Source organism: Lytechinus variegatus, chromosome 3 (assembly GCF_018143015.1).
Source record: "Lytechinus variegatus isolate NC3 chromosome 3, Lvar_3.0, whole genome shotgun sequence".
Taxonomy (NCBI): Eukaryota; Metazoa; Echinodermata; class Echinoidea; order Temnopleuroida; family Toxopneustidae; genus Lytechinus; species Lytechinus variegatus.
Genome location: NC_054742.1, coordinates 50,934,673 through 50,954,742, shown reverse-complemented (window position 1 = coordinate 50,954,742; position 20,070 = coordinate 50,934,673). Strand labels below are relative to the sequence as shown.

The 20,070-nt window shown below is 33.9% G+C and overlaps 1 protein-coding gene across 8 annotated transcripts in view; it reads right to left on the bottom strand.

Moving 5' to 3' along the window:
- Window positions 1-20,070, bottom strand: part of LOC121411285 (CUGBP Elav-like family member 3-B) — a 59,284-nt gene that overhangs the window by 21,619 nt on the left and 17,595 nt on the right. For 3 of the 8 annotated variants that reach the window (XM_041603920.1, XM_041603922.1, XM_041603925.1), the window contains 3 exons: window positions 6,341-6,382; window positions 2,247-2,396; window positions 891-1,083 (listed from right to left, as the gene is read on the bottom strand). In XM_041603920.1, the coding sequence (XP_041459854.1) occupies window positions 891-1,083; window positions 2,247-2,396; window positions 6,341-6,382 (385 nt within the window). The remainder of the gene's footprint in view (window positions 1-890; window positions 1,084-2,246; window positions 2,397-6,340; window positions 6,383-20,070) is intronic. The other 5 variants (XM_041603924.1, XM_041603927.1, XM_041603926.1 and 2 more) reach the window with 4 other exon arrangements.

The window sequence follows — 20,070 nt, the reverse complement described above, 5'->3', positions numbered from 1 at the left end:
TATGGGCCTATACACATATAAGAGTTAGCACTGCATTTCTCGCTCTTAGCCTCTTTACATGCAGAGGGACTAATTCTAAAACATGGTGGCTTTTCATATTATTTGACTTTTTTAGCACCAAGACATCCTATGGTAATGGACAGACTTAATTTTAGAATGGAAAGAGATTATCAAGGTGTTTGGTATTAATGTTTATCAATATTATGATAAACACAGTGAGACAGATAGAAATACATTTTGTTATTAATGTATTCCAAGCAAAACATGCAACATGTGCTCAGAAGCAAGACAAGAATCGATTTATGTATTCCATTAATGTGATTCATAAGGATTTCACAGAGTGCAAAAACTAGAAAGAACCTCAGTGATAAAATTGCTCTTACAAATTGAATCATGTTCATATACTTGTCCAAAAACAGTATCAAAAATTATAATAATGAAGTTATTTTCATCAAAGTAAAGCACATGAATTCACAGTTTGTACAAAAAAGTGATCTATAATGCAATTGAATGTATACTAATACTGAAGCAAATCAAAATAATTCATTACAACCAGTGAATTTAGCAATAAGCAGCAAATTATATACACATGGAACTGATTACACCCATTAGTACTTTACTTCTTTATGCTAAAAGGATAGAATTCTCACGGTTTCAATTCATTTTCTTTTCAATTCAATTCAGTCCAATTCAATTTTTAAATTCAATCTCTTCATTTTTAATCCTCCCTGCATAAAAACAACACAACCTTTACATGCTTTGAAAACCATTGCAATGTTTAAAGAAGCCTTTTAAATTGTCTAATACTACACCATTGGCTCAAGCAAGGATTTTGACATGGCAGTTGTCCGCAAAACGAACGGCATGCAGAGAAACTCTACAACCTTTACCGATTCCCTCCATACCTAGGAGGTGTTCTCCGGTGGAAGGGATGGTAGCAGTGGTAGCGGCAGGGAAACCGTTGGCTGCTACAGCATTCATCTGGTTCATCTGTTGGGCAGCGGACAGGGCAGCCATTGGGTTCATGTAGGCAGCCGTCGACTGGTGGGCCATGATTGCTGCTTGCTGTTGAAGCATTTGCTGCTGTATAAGGCAATCAAAAAGATTGTGAGTCTTACGGAAGTCACATATTTTGTGTTTTCCTCATTGATTTTCTTCTTATTTCTTACACAAATCGAGTCAAATATCGGGTTTGATAATTTATTGTCTTTGTTCGTGGAAATAGGAGCCCATATTCAGTTATCACTTTCAATTTTAATACTGGTCCGGTATTCTGAAGTCTAATTGAATCACTTGAAATCTAATGGAATCATGAATGAAATATTCAAAATGTGTTGCATTATTCATGAAAGGAATTTTTTTTAAATCTAGAAACCTTATCTCTCCTATCAGATTTCTTGAATAAACATAATGTTAAACTGATACCAAGAAACAACTTAACACTGACTAGTTTCCAACACTGTTAATGCAATGGCTGCAATTATTCATAAGATCATTGTATCAATTAACAAATTCGAATGTTACAGCTGTATAAGTTTATGAATATCTCACAGTGGATATAAACCAAAGTACCCTGACTAATCAAAAATATGTTCAGTTTCCCTATTTAATCATTCAATGTTTTATACAACAACAGAAAGAAAATTTTGCATAAAATTTATGTATGTTTCAGAATAAAGCCCTTATTGCAACATCACTCATTCGTGCTAATAATGAGAGATTGGTCGACACAGTATACTCAACACCATGCATTAATCAGCGTTTCTCTTTTAAAAGTGATCTCATTTAGAACATGACAGTTTCTAAGAATCTCACTCATAGTATCAACTGATTTTGGTTAATATGTACCTATCAGAATACATGCTTACAAGTGCCCTAATTGTGACATCATTCATTTGTTCAAATCCTGAAAATTAGTCGACGACAGTGTACTTGACACCATGCATTAATCATGATACTCTTTACAAAGTGATTACAAAACCTCATTTAAACACTACAGTTCTCCTGGAATCTCTCTTAGGCCTACAAATCTACTGATCATGAAATCAGATTCAGATTCATATTCTTCCCTGCACTTGGGATGCATCTTTTGGTTAAATATTAATCTAACTTCATTTTCCAATTCTCACTCATGTTCCATGCTCTCTTGTATGTTACAAAAGCTGTCCACCCGCAAGCCTCTAGTGATACTGAATGTCACTGATGTGAGTTCAGTCCCGCCGAGTTCCTGCAGGAGTATAACTCACCGTATTAACCTGGTAACCACCATAGAGGGATATCGGGGAGCTGACGGCCATCTGATTGAACAGACCCATCGAGTTTGACATCTGCTGCATGCGACGTAGCTGACGCTCTTTCTCGGTATCGGCAAACTTCACCACTAGATTGGGGTTGGCCTGTGCATGAAGAAGAAGAAGAAAAGGGTGTCCGGTGAAGATCCATGAATGATGTCAGATGGTTATGGAAAAAATAGTGCAATTTGATCATGCCACTGCTGCATGGATAGGGTGGGGATGTGGATCTGAATAAGGGGTACTCAACGAGTAATTTAGCCCCCAAGTACATATACAGGGAAACACTACACAGAAACAAACAAAACTACAAACACAAATGGAGAGAGAGAGAGTTGAACATAAATATATCACAAAGACAAGAGAAAGAAAGAGTAATGAGGTTGAAAAAAGTATGAGAGGAAGCAGGCAGATTGAAATAGGAGAAAGATTAGATACAAAGATTAACACAGAGATACAACTGATTGCACAGAGTACATATGAATTATGTTGAAATATTAGGATGACAAGATCAAATCCCATGAATTAAGAAAAAAAAATTTCCTTAAGAAAGATCAACAGAATTATACCATAAAGAACAGCCGAAGATAGAACATCAGGATGGAAAGAGGAAGGTCGGTGTCTAACATGATAGAATATTGTAACTGGGATTGTAAGAATGGATGTAAGTTGTCCGTTTTCTCATGATTTAATCCAATGATGCAGCAATAGAAAAGGCTTTGAGTGTATAGTATATCTCATCTTAGGCAAGAAATGACACCTTATTCAATCTTTTTGGTTTTCAATTTGTATAAATATCCCATGACAGTGGTGCACAATATGACATCAACAGATGCTTCATGCAAATTATACATGATAAGCTCTGCATGACAACTTGCAATAACAGATAACACAGCATTCTGTGATATATGAATACACAGAAAACCTTAATGCCCTTTCTACCAACGGACAACATACGACATCAGATATACTTTATGATGTATGACGCAGAGCCAATTTGGTTACGTATTGGACATAAACGAAAGATTAATCAAATTTTAGAGCTAAGCCCATGAACACACAGGACGTAACAAAATCACACATGTATACTTGTAATTTGATTTAAGCATCTCGGGTGACACAGCAATCAAATGACAAATTTTGAGAGGTTTGCAGAGGAGAGAGATTCAGTGTACTAGAAGATATAAAAATATTATGAAATATATAGAATAATAGAAGACAAAGGCTAGCACTAACACATAACGAGTTTTAGTATGTGCATGTGAGACAATAATGGCTGAAGGAGCATCAAAAAGGGATAGAATATAAAGGAAAGGTTCAACCTAAAAATCATTCGACAATATTTAACATGAAAATGTTACTAAACAGAATATGAGATTTTTTTCTTTTTAAGATATGATAAAAAGAAAACAGCAACCCACATTATTTTCTCCAATATGAGAGAGGGGAGATCATATTGTACAGACACCTTGGCCTCGGGGCAGAACAGCAGTCTTTTCCATATAACATCATTCACAAGAAATGGGTAGTCTAATAATATAGTTCTCAAATTGTTGGAATAATTTCACTTTTTGAGCTTTTTATTATCTGATATTTTACATTTTTTTTTTAGCTTGACTCACCTTTGGCTCATTACTGGCTATAAAAGAACCTTTCCTTTGTTATGTTCAATTCATATGCCCTCTATATAAATTATGTTTTTTTATATAGCCCCTGCTTGGAAAAAAACGCCTTTTATCGATTGCAAAAAATAGAGATGGCAAAGTATTCTGCATAGTGAAAATGGAAGAAGCTACATATCCCCATTGAGACAGATTATTGGTGTAAATTCATAACTGTTTATCACAATTTTCAAAATATAGAATATCCTTTGCTGCATTTTCATGTCATTTTGCACTTCTATTCAAATCTTTTAGGGGAGAAGAGGTGAGCAAACTCCTTTTTTGTTACTACATTTTCCTAAAACTTAAGAATATAAATTAATATGTTTTTCGAGAACTTATGATCCTCTTGAAAGATATGGTTCGCAATCTTACACATGCCTACCCTTTTTACTATTCAGGATAGAAAACATATCCAATATCAAAATCTAACTTGCAAACTTTCACACATCTATCGGGGAGGGGGGACTACAAGCAAATTGAATTAAATTACACAATTCCAATAAAACATACACTGTTACTGTTTTAACAAAGGTATCACTTGCATTTGAAATGTCAACATCTGAATTATGCATTCAATTTTCATCAGTTATTGACAAAATGACAGACTTCTATCACACTTAAAACATGGATACTCAATAAAACTTGTGTGAAATAATTGTATAACATTTTCAAGTATGCAATGACATCTTATTGAAAAAAGACATTAATTGCATTTTTCAATGCTTTCGCCTAAATATCATACTAATTGAATTCAATATTGAAAATGTTCAGTGAATGAATGTGACACACATACATACAATTCAATATAAAATTGATAACAAAGTTTTGTTTTGTTTATTTAATCATAGTTGAGTGTCTTTTCTTATTCATCACCAGTTCACAACATTCAATACTGTATGCGTTAATAATATTTTCATGATCATGGATGATGGTTTATCAATATGTTGAATAAACAGAAATACCAAACAATATCAACAAACGCAAACCATTTCCAATATTAGTTTATTTTCATAACAACATTTAACACAAGAGCTTACTTACAATATTATCTGTATCTATTTGGGAAGGGGAAGCAGTGAAACATTGTAAGTCAAAGATAATTTGGCTGTCATTATCATTCAGCATTTCTCTCCTGGCCTCAAGACAATTCTCTAATTTATGATATGCTTTAAACTTTACTTTTCCTGTTAGTAAAACTATCATATAGTGGTCAGTGAATGATCTCCACAAAATCAGACTATCAAGAGTACTGTATTTGTATACTTAAACTCATTGTTATCTACTACCCCAAGTTGAAATTAAAATCTTTATAAAAAGTTTTATAATGCCACAGGATTACGATCATCATGGATCTCATAATGTGAATAATTCTAGGAAATGGGTCTCCTACTGTGACTTTTTGTTTCTATTTCAAGAGTAGCAAAATTATGATTTTTAACAAACACTTTCTTCAACATTACTATTATGCCTCTACTCCCGAAGTAAAGCAAACAATTTGATGACCACACTGAAATTGTCAAAGAGGATGACAAATTGTGCATTAAAATTGAAGACACCATAGATCAAGGCAGACCAGAAACAACAACCTCTTCAATAAAAACCGTCACCACTTCACACCACTAACAAAACAAATAAAAACAATGCATATAGTACACAAATCAAACCGGCAACCACTGGAAATAAATTGTGTCTTTTCAATATTCTGACCGTGAGGAAAGTATATATCTTCATGCAAGCAAGAAATATACAGCATAGAGATATAATATTTATATCACACTATTTATTTCACCACGGCCAAAGGTACAGGACAGCGTATCTTGAAAGATATGTACAAATCAGAAACAGTCTGGCAAAAAACTATTACAGCACAAGAACAAAAAAATAGACTCTCACTCTGAATCTATGATGATAAGATATTGAAAACAAAACATAACTTCTGGATAAAGAAAAATCAATCAATTTCACTTTCCAAAGCATCGACCCAAGTGTACTATAATGTGCTATAATATCAAAGACACGTCAAGGAGACAATGAATTTCCTGTGCAAGAAGATTGTATGTCAGCCTCCAATAATGTATGCGATACAGAAAAAAATTGTTAATTTTCTTCAGGCTGATGGCGAGGCCTTCGCATGATTTTGTTTTTATTGTTCTCAATTTCTAATGACATATGATTGACACAATTCCCCTGGATTTTAATCTCATCTAAAAGTCTCTATTAAAACATGCCTCATGTATTCTGAAGCGTAGAAATGGTTCTTTATCTAGGCTATGAAAGAAGATTGCTTTTCTTGAGTTTCACTAAATGCTGTAGCAATAATTTGCTTCCAAATTCACAAGGAAATTCATCATCTCTTGACATCAAAGACGCACATCGACCAAGTACCTGATTGTGCAGGCTTAGCGTATTCATGCCGTTTGAAACTTGCTTGAAGAACGGCCATTGGGTTGAACCATTATCATAAGGGGATGATGAGGTTGGGTCAAGACCAGATCCATTTTCAGTTACAGGTTGGATTTTACACCATGGTCAATTTCAATGTTGTTGTTTTAATTGAATCATATTTGCGATATCAATTGTGGAGTTTTGGTAGGGGAATGAAAACAAAACAAAGATTGAATAATAACATAAGCATGTTGATAAACTTCTACACATAATTTAGGGCTGTAAAGTAGTATGCATAATGGGTGTATTTTACTTTTTTTAACACAAACTAAATAAAAAACAACAGAAAATGTAACAATTTTCATGAAAAAGTACATCCTTGATGAATTCACAAAATAATATTCAGGCTCTCAATGTGCATGTATCAAGTAAAATGCTATAGCAATAACTTTGCTTCAAATCTTTAATCTTAGCATTCAAAATCCTTCTTTAAATTATTGCTTTAGAATCTTCTAAAAGGTAAGAAAAATTGAGCATTAACATACATAACTGGTATATATACCTTAGTTTTCATGCTTAGCACTTACATATATGCCATGTTAACAAAATGTGATACAATTAAATAAAATGGGCTGTGTAGTACAGCTAATTATGAAAAAAAATATCACAAAAAGTATTTTTCAAATGAATCAATCCTCTTCTTAAAAAAATGGTATTATAGTAATTTCGTACCATTGTAATATAATTTCTGTCCAATAATCTAATGCGCTTCACCTTCAATTATCACATGATCCGCATTGCTACTAAAAGAAAAACATCCCATAATACTATCATCCCAGATAAACACTGACATTGCAAAACTCCTTTGGAAGGTTTATTACATCTCTATCTGTTAATGTTTCGAACAGGCCAAGAGAAAATAGGGTATTGGCAGGTCTATTTTAATTTTCAGCAAACTAATTCTGGAAAGTGCATTATGTAGAAGAGAGTGGTAGAGACAAGGTTCAAGAGGGATGAAAGAGGAGTATAATTACATGCACCAATAAGAAAGCATTTAGGCAATAGGATATAATCCCATCATAGAGATGTGATGGGCTCTCGAGAGGGGTTAAAAGGCGGTAACTCCATGTTGGAGCAGGTGAATTAATGCCCTTCTACTGCTGAAGGACTTTCGAATCTAAAAACATGGGCATTAGCATTAACAGTATTCATTCTTCAAAGGCATTTACCAGAATGATGTTTAAATTTTCATGGAAAAGCAATGTGCTTTGTGAATTTGTTTAGTATTAATGACATAACTTTGATTTGTACAGACAACAATGATTAATATTTTCACAAACTGCCCAAAGAGAGCAAAGAAGATTTTGAAGCACGGATATAAATTTTGAGATAAATTTACATGATCCACTACAAGTTTTCATACCATGATGGTATAATACCAAGGCTCTGTCTTACAAAGAGTTGCGATTAAACTGATCAACCTCTACTATATGGAAATCCATTAATATCATAATTTATTTTCTACAGGAAATTTGCACATGCAAACAAAGGGAACAAACCAAATTATAATGAAAACAATGAATTTAAGAGTTGTACATCATAATCTAAAAATCATTTTGAACAAATATGCATTTTAGAAGTTGGCATTGTTGGCTTTCCATAGTTGTGGTTCATTGAATCAATAATAACTCATTATAAGACAGGGCCCAGGTATCAAGTGACACCATTAAGATTCTAAAATTTTGTGAGATTATAGGTATTCAATACTCTAATTCAAACAATCATTCAAACTTGCCCAAATTCAGTAATTTTGGAAACAGAGATGAATCACGAGATATTTGATATTAAAACATGGTAAATCTTTGTCTGTTGAATTTGGTCAATTGTAGCCATTGTTTGGAGCCAAATAAAAATTACCAGCATCTAAGGTACATATGGATATTCTTAATGCAATTATTTTTCAACTTAACCCTAATTTTGATTTTTAATCAATATTAATACTTTGTTTCATTAAAGAGTTAATCAACCTGGCTATCAAAAAAAAAGAGACAGAAACTTTACCTTTCAGATTTCAAATCAATATATGTCCTGATTGCCTTGTAATATTTTAGAGATATTTCATACGTACAAAAATGTGTAGGCCTATAGCTACACTGCATGAAATTATATTTTCTCTGATGCTTGTCTTCTTGAAATATCATGTTTAATATTACATCTAATTGAATAAAATTTTATAAACTATAAATATTTTTGTATTGATACTTCTGTCAAAACAAATTACCATGGAGAAGCAGGAGAAACTTCTGAGATAAACTAATAAGTGGTCCCTGCCCACTACGCACACTTCAATAGACCATTGAATCTATTTTGCCAATATAGACAATTCCATGGGCCAAGTATCCCCGTAGACGATATTATATTGCATATAGAGGTGGCTTTAATTTGATCAAGATATGAGGTTTTCTGATCACATGAAACGCAACCTAGATATGGAGCCATGCACAGGCCGTGTTCATACAATCCCAACGTAAACCCCTCATGATACAGGAATGAAAACATCAAATTACGATGGATGGATAATGACATGACAAACAGCCTTGCACATTTAGATGTATAATAATTTATTAAATAGTTTAAAAGTTACATGAACTTGCATTTAATTTCTTTGTCATTCAATTTTCTTGGTCCAGTTTTTTCTCAGATATTTTGATTGCCAAATGTGAACAAGGTCAAATGCAAGGTGGCAAATCAAATCGTCAATGTTCTACGGATGGCTACAGCCTCAAGACACATTCTCAATACGTCGTGTATGCTCAGAATACGCTACAATACATGCATGCTCAATGAATGGTCTCTCACAAAAACATGCCGTCATTTTTCTTTTCCATCCTCCATCTTTATTCAAAGAAAACAGTGGCTGTTCAATCAAGGGCTTGTGGTATTAAATGCTTGATTATCATACCACCATGATTCTTCATTCAGAAACAGACTGATATTTATCCTTCCAGGGACATGCAGTGTCGGTGCAATCTGAATTAAAAACAGAAATACTGAATAATCCCCATCACTGCTGCAGGAGAATTCTGATTAAACAATATGTAATATAACCTTACTTAGTACTCACTTATGCTGGCCATTGTGCAATGATATTGCATAGAAGTGAATTCCTCATGGTAACAATTAAAATGCTATAAACAGAGGGTTTTTACCTCATTTTGAGACCAAAAGATGGAATTTCACACTGAAGAATTCTTGGTTGAATAACGGATTATAACATTTGAAGCAATATGTCGAAAATAAGGCATAAAAAGCAATAAATGCTATTACAATCTTAATCATATTTAAATACTTCCCCATGGAACATAATCCCAGCTTGGATGGTCGATAGGGAGAGGGTTTATATCTGTTAATGGAGTATTCTTCACCAGGCTATGTTGACAATCTTACTTTTATTGCTTTATTGATCGGCATGGAGAGGTACACTCATTAGATGCCGACAGTAAGAGGGAGGCATTGGAAGTTCTTGGCCAGTCCATTGGAAGAGTTGCTTTGCTTCCACGGCCCCACTTGAACTTCACGACCTTCAAAGAGTCCCATCATGCCCAACATTCAAATAAGAATGTTTAGGCCGTCAAATAAAAAATAAACCATACAACCAAAATGTGCTATACATAATAAACACAATTAAGAAAACAGTACAGCTTTTTAAAATGAAGCCTAACTAAAAAAGATCTTTGAATTCTTTGCTTACTTACTGGCAATACCCCCTATCAGAAAATCCCTTGTTAATAAATCCTCATTATCCCCCCCCCAATGTCATATTAGGTATAGGACTCACTACTGAAAATCATACATAAAATCACTGTTATATTGACAGAATATCCAAGAAGTCTTATGTATTTGAAAGAAAGGGAAGTTTTCATTCAAATTACTATAGATGATCTGATTAAACAGGGGAACACCGGAACAGTAAAAAAAAAAGTACAAGAAATTACACAAACAACCACATCACCACACCCCATGTGTTTTCTGGTAAATTAAACTTTAAATTGATTGTTGGCTAATATAGAAATCTCCTAATCGTACCCTAATACGACAAAGGGTAAATGTAAGTTCTTCTCAGAAAAGCAGTTCATTCTATTTGACACACTTCTCTAAACGATGTTTTCTTACAAAGTTCTCAGAAAGTGGGTTTGAAGGTGGAAATGTGAGATGTATTAAGTATTCATAACATCATGCAGAATAGATCTGTCCTCACCATAAAGGGAAAACCCCTTATTATTTTAAAAGGGTAATTAGATATGTTTGGGGATCTCTGGATCATAGCAAAAATTATTATCAGATTAAGTAACACATTTCTTACGGAAGTAAACTGCATTATCAAAGAAAACAAGAGAAAATGGTGGTACTGTCTATTTTTCAGAACAATTATATTTAACTGACATGAAACCTAGTATTTTTGTCCAGAAATGCCCTGTGCACTGTATGGATTTTATTATAATCAACTAATGATTTTGCTTATGTAAAACAGAGCAGAAATGAATCAGGGATACATGGTATATAAGATGGTGTGAAATATAGAGGAAAACAATATGAAATTAAGAAGACAAAGAGAAATGAAAAGTAGAAACAAGTATTTCAAGTGAGAGGAACAAGAAACAAAAGCAAAATGGGAAACATCTGATGAGCTGGAAAGAACACAGAAGGAAAAAGAAAGCTATACATAGTAGGTTAGAGGGAGAAGGAGGGTAAATAGGAGGGGAATGGGACACACACACACAGGATTGAGCGGTGGGAATTAGAAAGATAGATGATAATGATGATGATACTAACCAAAGACAAATTGACAATGACAGTCTAATAGGAATAAAAAGGAATAAAATGTAGAAAATAGATGTGGTTCTACTCAGGCTAATGCTTCCACAGAATTCCCTTCGTTAGGATGGCGAGTTTTATCGTCTTCACTCGGGAAATAAACCCCTAGAATTTGTGGAAATGAAAAGCCCCTATCATTACCCCCAGAAAATTGACTTGGAAGGTTTGAATTGCAATGATGAATGCATTGTGAGAGGATTAATTTTTACGATGAAAAAGTAGCCTCGCCTGCTACTTGCAGCTGCAGATTTATTTCATGCCACCTCTCTCTCTTTCACTCTGCTGGTATTAAATTATGAATATCCCTTGCTGAAGATAATATTATGACCATATTAGAATCCATTTGCAGGAATTAGAAATCCCTGGACAGATTAATTGCAAAGAGAAGCAGGGAGCAAATATAGACATAAAATATATATATTTCATCAAAAGCGGGCTGTCAGAGCATGGGAGTAAAGGTATAAAATATTTTGGGGAGATAAAGCAAGCAACATTATATTTAGTCACATGTTTTAGATGCCAATATATGACAAAATGATGAATTGAAACTCTTCTTCCATAAGGCAAGTACATTTTACAATTGAAATAAAAGAAAATGACAAAGATAATTATATTTTCTTAGTCACATGTTTTAGATGCCAATATATGACAAAATGATGAATTAAAACTATTTTTCCATGATGCAAGTACATTTTATAATTAAAATATAAGAAATAGACATAGAGACAGCCCTACAGAGGGATACGACGAAGAGGGAGAGAGAGAGGGACGTTGAGAGACAGAAGCATACAAATGTAAAGACAGAGATAAAGAGACAGCGATACAAGAGACAGAAACATACATAAAGACGGAGAGAAAGAGTCATCATCATCAGCAAATATAGATGAGATTCATATAGAAAACATGTTAATCATTGAAAATAAATACTAGAGGTTCCAATTGGTTATGAATCAATTACGACTTCCCAGATCAAAATAGCGCAAGATGAAATAGAGAAGTAAAAAATGAAAAATGGATGTACAGAATGTGAAAGGTAAAATCGAATCGAGTGTGGCAAGGGAGAATGGTGGAAAATAAAACAGAACATGAAAAATAGGATAAAGGTGGGTAAAATAGAAAGGAAAGTGAGAAAAGTAGGTCACAATGTTTGAACAAGCACAACAAACAATGTTTGTCATAATATGGGAAACATCAGCTAGTCTCTTCCCATGCAAGAAGCAGTAAATCCTTTATTTGTCTCCAAAACCAATAGCCCATACTCTAATTGGAAATTTTGAATATGTTCACATCTACCATTGATAACATTTTTATTCCAAGGAAGACACTCAAATTAAAGGGGGAAAAGGAATCATTACTCACTATACAGTATATGTACTGTATATTTCTTAACAAAATACAGTGTCAATATTTCATAAATAAAGAATATGATGGGAAGGGGAATAGATAACTGTTGGTAAGAAAGAAAGAAAAAGAAGAGGGAAGTGAGTGAAAGTGAAAGAAAAAAAGAAGAAAAATAATTAGTATAAAGGGAGAAAGAGTGATAGAAAAAAAAAAAAACACTGAAGGAAAGAGGAGGAGAAGGGTGTGTTGAATGAAGGGAAACATGGTAGAAGGGAAGATAAAAGGGAAGAAAATTGAAAAATAATAGTATGAAGGGAGAAAGCGTGACAGAAAGAAAAAAACACTGAAGGAAAGAGAAGGAGAAGGTTGTGTTGGATGAAGGGAGACATGGCAGAAGGGAAGAAAATTGAAAAAATAATAGTGAAGGGAGAAAGAGTGACAGAAAGAAAAAAAAAAAACAATGAAGAAAAGAGGAGAAGGTTGTATTGAATGAAGGGAAACATGGTAGAAGATAAGAAAAAAGGGAAGAAAATTGAAAAATAATAGTATGAAGGGAGAAAGAGTGACAGAAAGCAAAAAACAAAACACTTAAGGAATGAGGAGGAGAAGGATGTTGAATGAAGGGAAACATGGTAGAAGGGAAGAAAAAAGAAGAAAAGGAGAAGGTGATGGTGGTGTGATGAAGGGGTGTCATCATCACAAGGTTCCTTTAAACTCCGGGCGACAATTATCAGTGGTGCAGCTGACCTAAAATTCCTTTTTAACAAGAATCGATTCTGGTTGGACCATACCCATCCTTCCAGCTCCTAATTTAATCACCCACAATGCACTAAGGGTCAAAGAGAGAAAATGGCATGGGGAAAGGGAGGGGACAGACCCTCTAGGATTTTCAGCGACTGTTGACCCCCTGCCGAGGAATTTAGAATTAATATCCAAGAACAAATTGGTTATGTGAGAAAGGTGGTGTAAAATCTTTAGCAAAAACAAACAGCTGTCTGGGTATGTGTTGTCATATTGATACTTGCAGTATAATTCTTAATTTGTTTGACCTGTGTTTGGAAGCATTAAAGAAATGTATATGCTCTATTACTACTAATAGCATGAAATGGTTTTGTGTAATGAAAGTGTGGAAAACCTGAGATATTTTTTGTCAATGATATATTCCTTAAATTTATAAATTGTCCATAGAATGACAGACAACTGGATTAGTAAGTAGGGTTACAGATCAGAATATGGTGAAGAGGATATTAACTTCTTTTTTTTTATCAGGGAGATATGTAGAGGAACTTCTGAAGGTATGTGCAGCATCAATAAGTATAGCACCTTATGAAGGTACATAGAGTATTAATAATAAATTATCTAATGGGGGTAAAATTGATTTGCTACATATGCTAGTGGTTTGCAGCATTTGCAGTTATTTTATCATGATGAAAATGTAACCTTACTGGTGCTCAAAAACCCATCATATTGCTGAAATGTGACTACCTCTTTCATTCTGGGCAAAAAAAAGTTATAAAAAGATGCTGGCCATTTTGAAGGGTGTCTAAGGTTAACTTTGGCGTTCATGCATTAAAATGGAATCAAAGCTTTCATCAAAAGACATGGCAAATAGAGTTATCATAATTCGGAAATCTGATAGCTTATGCCATCGAGAAGCTCGGCGTGCCCTGGCCGCGGCATGAAGGCTGCGAAATTATCCGGTGCCCGTGCAGTGCGAACCAACCAGATAATTGTCAATATAGCCGGACGGGAGAGAGGCAGGTTTCTGCAACTGTATCTTTGCAGACAATAGGCCTGGTAGAGCGAGTCATCTTGTTTTTGAAGGGATTCATTTCAGGGATGCTGGTTGGAGGAGGTGGTGGAGGCGTGGCCTGATATGTCACATTAAATATACAAGCATGATAGCACATTATGACACTGGTTACAATGGGGAATTGAGGGAGACAAAAGAGGGAGGGGGCAAGATATAAACGGCCTAAAAGTCATGATACTCTGAAGTTATGGCGGCAAAAATAAATTGTTTTAGCACATATCTCATATTTTACTCTGTCTTCAATTTATGAATATCACTATAGGGTTTTCATCAATCCCACCTTTAATCTCCAGCATATGATTCATTATTGAACGATGCAGCTGTCTTTTGTAGTTTATATTGTATAAATGGAAGTAAAATCAAAAGTCAAATCATTTACAGACTCACATTTTTACAATAACGCCTGTATTTTGCTTACTTTCAACTCACTTCTCCTCTACCTCTCAATCACTATTTCTGTTTTTCTCTTTTCCCTTTTTTCCCCCCCCCCCATTAAAATACTCTACTCTTCCCCTTTTTATTTGTCTATTTCTTTCCATCTCTTTATCAGTCTGTATTATAAAGCCTCTCTTTAGCTCCCAATTTGCTTGGCTTTGTCTCCATGTCTATACTCATGCTCTATATTTAATTAGTAAAATGAATGGTTGATTATAATTTGCAACCCCACAAGATTGTATTCTAAAAATGAAAAAAAAATATCATGACCTTCTAGTTTTCTGAACATCTATTGAGACTTTCTAAGCTCAAACTGATTTGTGACGAGTCAAAAGAAAAAATCAACTTCTATGAAGTCTTGATCTTCAAGAAGACATAAAACAGGCAGATATATGTATATATATATATAGATATATATATCTGTTAGACCTTATCTTTTACATTCTACATATAGAATCTAATTTCCTGAGGCATATGTATTTCTATTATCTTCAACATGCTATGGGAATTGTTCTGTTAACCAACACCCATTTCCAAAGGGTTTTAATCCAATTTATATTCACAGCAATGAATAGGTCACGGCATACATGAGAAATGTGACAGATGAAATTGGACAACATGTTTAGAATCTTGAAATAACTCATTTTACTAGGAAAGGGGCTTACAGTAAAGAAGAGGTTAAAATATGCAGAATGGCAAACAAATGTTATTAACAGTGATCATTTTCCATAAATCCAATCGTCATAGGGTCAATTTTCTTGAAAAGCAACATGAGATAAATATTTCTCCTGCTCTGCAAAGCTACTAGAAACGTGTGATCCCTTATAAAAATACATGTGGAAATTACAAGACAACCTGTACAAAGTCTACGGGAATTAGGGATTTCAGCTGTTCATCTATTGATAAGTAAAAAAAGGATAATAATAATGATACCACAAAGTAATATTTTGGGATGGTCTCCTTTTAGTATTCGTTGAGTTAATCAATACTCTTTCCAGTACTCATTTTAAGATAAATTTACAGTATTCTATAAAAATCCAGAATGAAGTATGATGGAGGCAAAATTGGGTTTATATTCTGTCTGTCTATCATATTATATTCTGTCTGTCATACTGACAAGAGAAAATAACAAAGGCTTGAAAATCTTTTGATGAATTCTCCAATTGTAACCGACATCTAAATGGAAAATACAATTCAAGTTTTCTTTCATTTGTTGATTACGTTGCTGTTGGGCATTCCTAATGAGAATGAAACACAACACTCTCTTGCATCTAATGTGGTAAGGTGGCTACTACTACGATATTTTTTCAGCATTTCATTCCAACATTATTCTCTATGTATGGGCATTAAGAGGAAAAGGCGGTAACAGAACGGCTCCTCACAGTTTGTTTAATAAACATAACCCAGCTTAATCATAAACAAACTAAGATAGGGTGAAATGACCGCAACAAAAATGAGAGAAGAGATGAAAGCAGAGTGTAAGAAAAAAGATCAGGAGATAAAAAGGAGAGATGGGGGAGGGTAAAAGAAGAAATAAGAGAAAAATAAATGATAAAGAGTCAGGAAAGCCAGAAAGAGAGAGAGAGAGTGAAAGATAAAATCTGGACAAACCATCACTGAGATTGCTCCAAAGTAATTTATTAGACTTTGGTATAGAGTAGGAGCATCTCTCTCAAGTGTTTGCTTAGCTGTACAGCATCCAAAACACGAGGCCACAAGAAACGACAAACTCTGCTGTATCGATTCCTAACTGATGCTGCCTCTTTCCAGTACTTGAACTTTAAAGGGAAAGTAAAAAACACCTAAATAGCATCCTAAGAAAATAACAAAGTATCAATTCCAATAAGAAAGGCTACTTATCAGAAAGGGTATTTTTAAGGTATTCTGCAAATTACCCACCAAAAAGTGGATGTTATTTCTTAGGAAAACAATTTTATTTTGTTTTAAAGGACATGAAAAAATGGCTTGTTTTAGCAATATATGTAGCAAATTGTATCTATATTTTACAATCAATGGAATAAAATCTTTCAAATAAATACTAACAAGTTTTTATATTTTACAATCAGAAATGGTGTGGTCAATTCAATTACTATTGCCTTATTGAGATTTTGACTTCAGTTTGAAAAAAAACTTGATTCTTGACAGCAGAAAGCATAGATTAAAGGTATATGAAAATTTTGTTAAATACTAGTTAATTCAAGGAAGAATTATTGTTGCTAAGTTAAGAGAAGTTGGTGACCAGGACACCAGGTGCTCCATGTAAAATAATGCCTATTTTCATCGACTGGGAGCTTTTTATCATGTGTTTAATATAAAAATACTAAATGTGCCTGCAAAAACATTTGAAATGAAGTCATATTTCAATCAGAAAATGCTACAGCAATGAGAAGCAGTACCTTTAAGAGTATACACATCCAATCTGTTTAGGGAAAGGAATCGTAATTTATGACTATCAGATAAGATATAGAAGAAGAGAGGCGACGTGTGATTCATCAGTCAATTTTACTTATTAAGGCATCCGTGAGCAGCTCAAGACACTAGATTTAATCAAATACATCTCCTTACACATCACACAACGTACGGTAGACAGGAAAGACGATGAATGTGCACAGAGAGATTTGAAAAAAAGGGTAAAATAAAAAATATATATACATATTTCTTGGACATTTATCTATAAATGTGAAGGTATTTATTTATCTGGTGGAATATTTCTTCTCAGTATGTCTTGAATACATAAAAGTAATCATGAAACATCTGTAAATTTCAGAGAGATGCAGATAACCTGACAGCTATGATAAGAGAGTACCTTATGCTTTTCTTGCTTTTTATTGCTTTATTAACTAGAGATCTTAACAATTTGATAAACAAAAACATACTGGCTAGACATTATAGGGACAATGCACCTCTTTAATATGTATTTCTTTTCTTCCTTGAGATTCATGAATGATTGATGGAAGAAAATATTCCCTTTTATTCTGCACTATTCTTATGACGTTAGATATTATTCCAAGGAAAAAAAATCCAGTGTGAGTAATTAAATTATTTGAAAAGGCCAATACCATGTAAATGTCATACAGAATTCACTTCTTACACAACTGCCTTTCGTTTGTGTTAATACAGATCTGCTGAAGTCCACCATCTCTCTATGAAAATATCGAGAAATCAGCAATGATTGCATTGTTTTTCCCCCCTGGAATACTGTTCATCTCGCTAGTTCATTGAACTTGTACACATTATTGCAATAGCATGACTTTAGAAAGTTGTTTTGTACATACAACTGGATTGCAAAAAAAACCCGAAGATGTCACAATTTGAATTGTATTTATGACATTCTGATAAAATGAAATACATGTATGTATGTACTATCAAGGACTAGTAACAAAACAATCCCTTAATTCAGCTTCATTGTAACAAAAAAGCACAATAGAATGATTGCTTGGGAAACATATTACATTGCTCAACTGTCTCATTTATGGCTGGAACCAGCGGGCAAGCCGGAAATTCATTGGAAAGGGCAAAATTCCGGGAGCTTTTTCACCAGAGTTCCTGTGTATTGTTCTACCACCTGCTCTACCTTGAAAGAAAAAGAGGATGACAGTTCACCACTGAGATTCATCCTTCATTCTCTATATCTGCACCCTTTCATATTCAAATCCACTGTCTCCCTGAACCAAAAGATTTTGAACATTCTTTTTTTGGATACTAAGAAAATAAATCCCATTCCTCAATATTTCAATCATGAAGTTGTAAGGAGTTCTTTGATTTATGGAATTTGTGAAATTTGAGCCAGATCATGCTAAATGACCATGAAGTATGCTTTCAATTTCAACATCTTTCCTTCTTGAATAAGTAAAATATAAAATGTAAAAAAAAAATTACAAACCCAACAAATTACTTTCACATCTACCCAAGATTATGAACTCCAGACTGACCATGCTTATTTCAATCAATAAAAACCATTTATCTATCTACATATGTCGGCTGGAGTATATGCAAAAAACATGTTGTACCAGAAACATTTGGTATCCATCAAGTTAAATTTGTGGGTTAATGGCAAACTCCTCAAATTTATATTCAATACCCTAATACCCTCAGAATGGATTTTCTTGGAAATTATCCCCAAAAGACAGCACATTTCAGACCTACCATCAATTAATGTTTTCATTTATTCCCCCCCCCCTCATCTTAACTGAATATTTGAATTTTCGTTTCACCCCCTTGTCTACTATCAAAGAATCATCACCTTAATTTGCCTTTCCCCATCTTCCCCTTTAATTCTCTGCTTACATCATACATTTATTTAAAACCTTTCAGTCTGCATGCATCTTACTACTCTTTGTCTCTCAATTTTCTGCAACTTTTTGACAATTCCAACTGTCTCATTAATATCAGTCTGCTAACCAACCTCCTGCTTTCTCTTCTGTCTTCATCCCTCCCTCCTCTCCCACTGTCTGTCTGTCTCCCTCTTTTTATCTCTTTGTACATATACCTGCATCTATTTTTCTTTCTCTCTCTGCCTCTATTTGTAGGTGTTTGTGCATCTCTCTCCCTCCATCTCTCCCTAAACTCTCCATCATTCTCTCTATATGTATCCCCAAGAAGCAATGAATACAGACAAATGACATGACCGAAGGGAAGGTAACAAGATGCTACATAAGATTACAAAAGCAACTTACCACAACATACCCACTGAGAGAAAGCTATCAGCATTACACGCCATAATCCTAGCCTTTCCTACATTACTTTCTTGCTTTGCTTTTTTTGTTTTGTTTTCTTAAAGGTAAATTTTGGTCATATGATTACAATATCGAGGAAACTGCATGGGACACAAATTAAAAGCCAAAATTGGGACAAATTAGCATGTAAATGGGTAGATGTGGGTTCATTAAAATAAAACTGAATTGGAAACCTACTCTCTTGAAAATGAGTGGTGCTGACCTGACATGCAAATGTGTATATCAGACTAGACAAGTGCATTGCATAAACGTGTGTTCCACTGCCTATTTATTACGATATTTGGAATGCTTTTTCTATCAGGCAACATCATCTCGATTTCAATCTTTCAGGTAAAATGTAGTATATGGAAAGGTTCATTAATTCAAAATAAACTTAAAATTTGTTCCATTGTGACAAACATCAAATTGAAATGACAATTCTATGACGTATGTTTGTCTAACCTATTGTGTAAAACTGAATATTTTTATCATTACAGACTTATGAAAATTAGCATACTATGAATTTTCCTTTACTTCCATTTTCTAAAAAA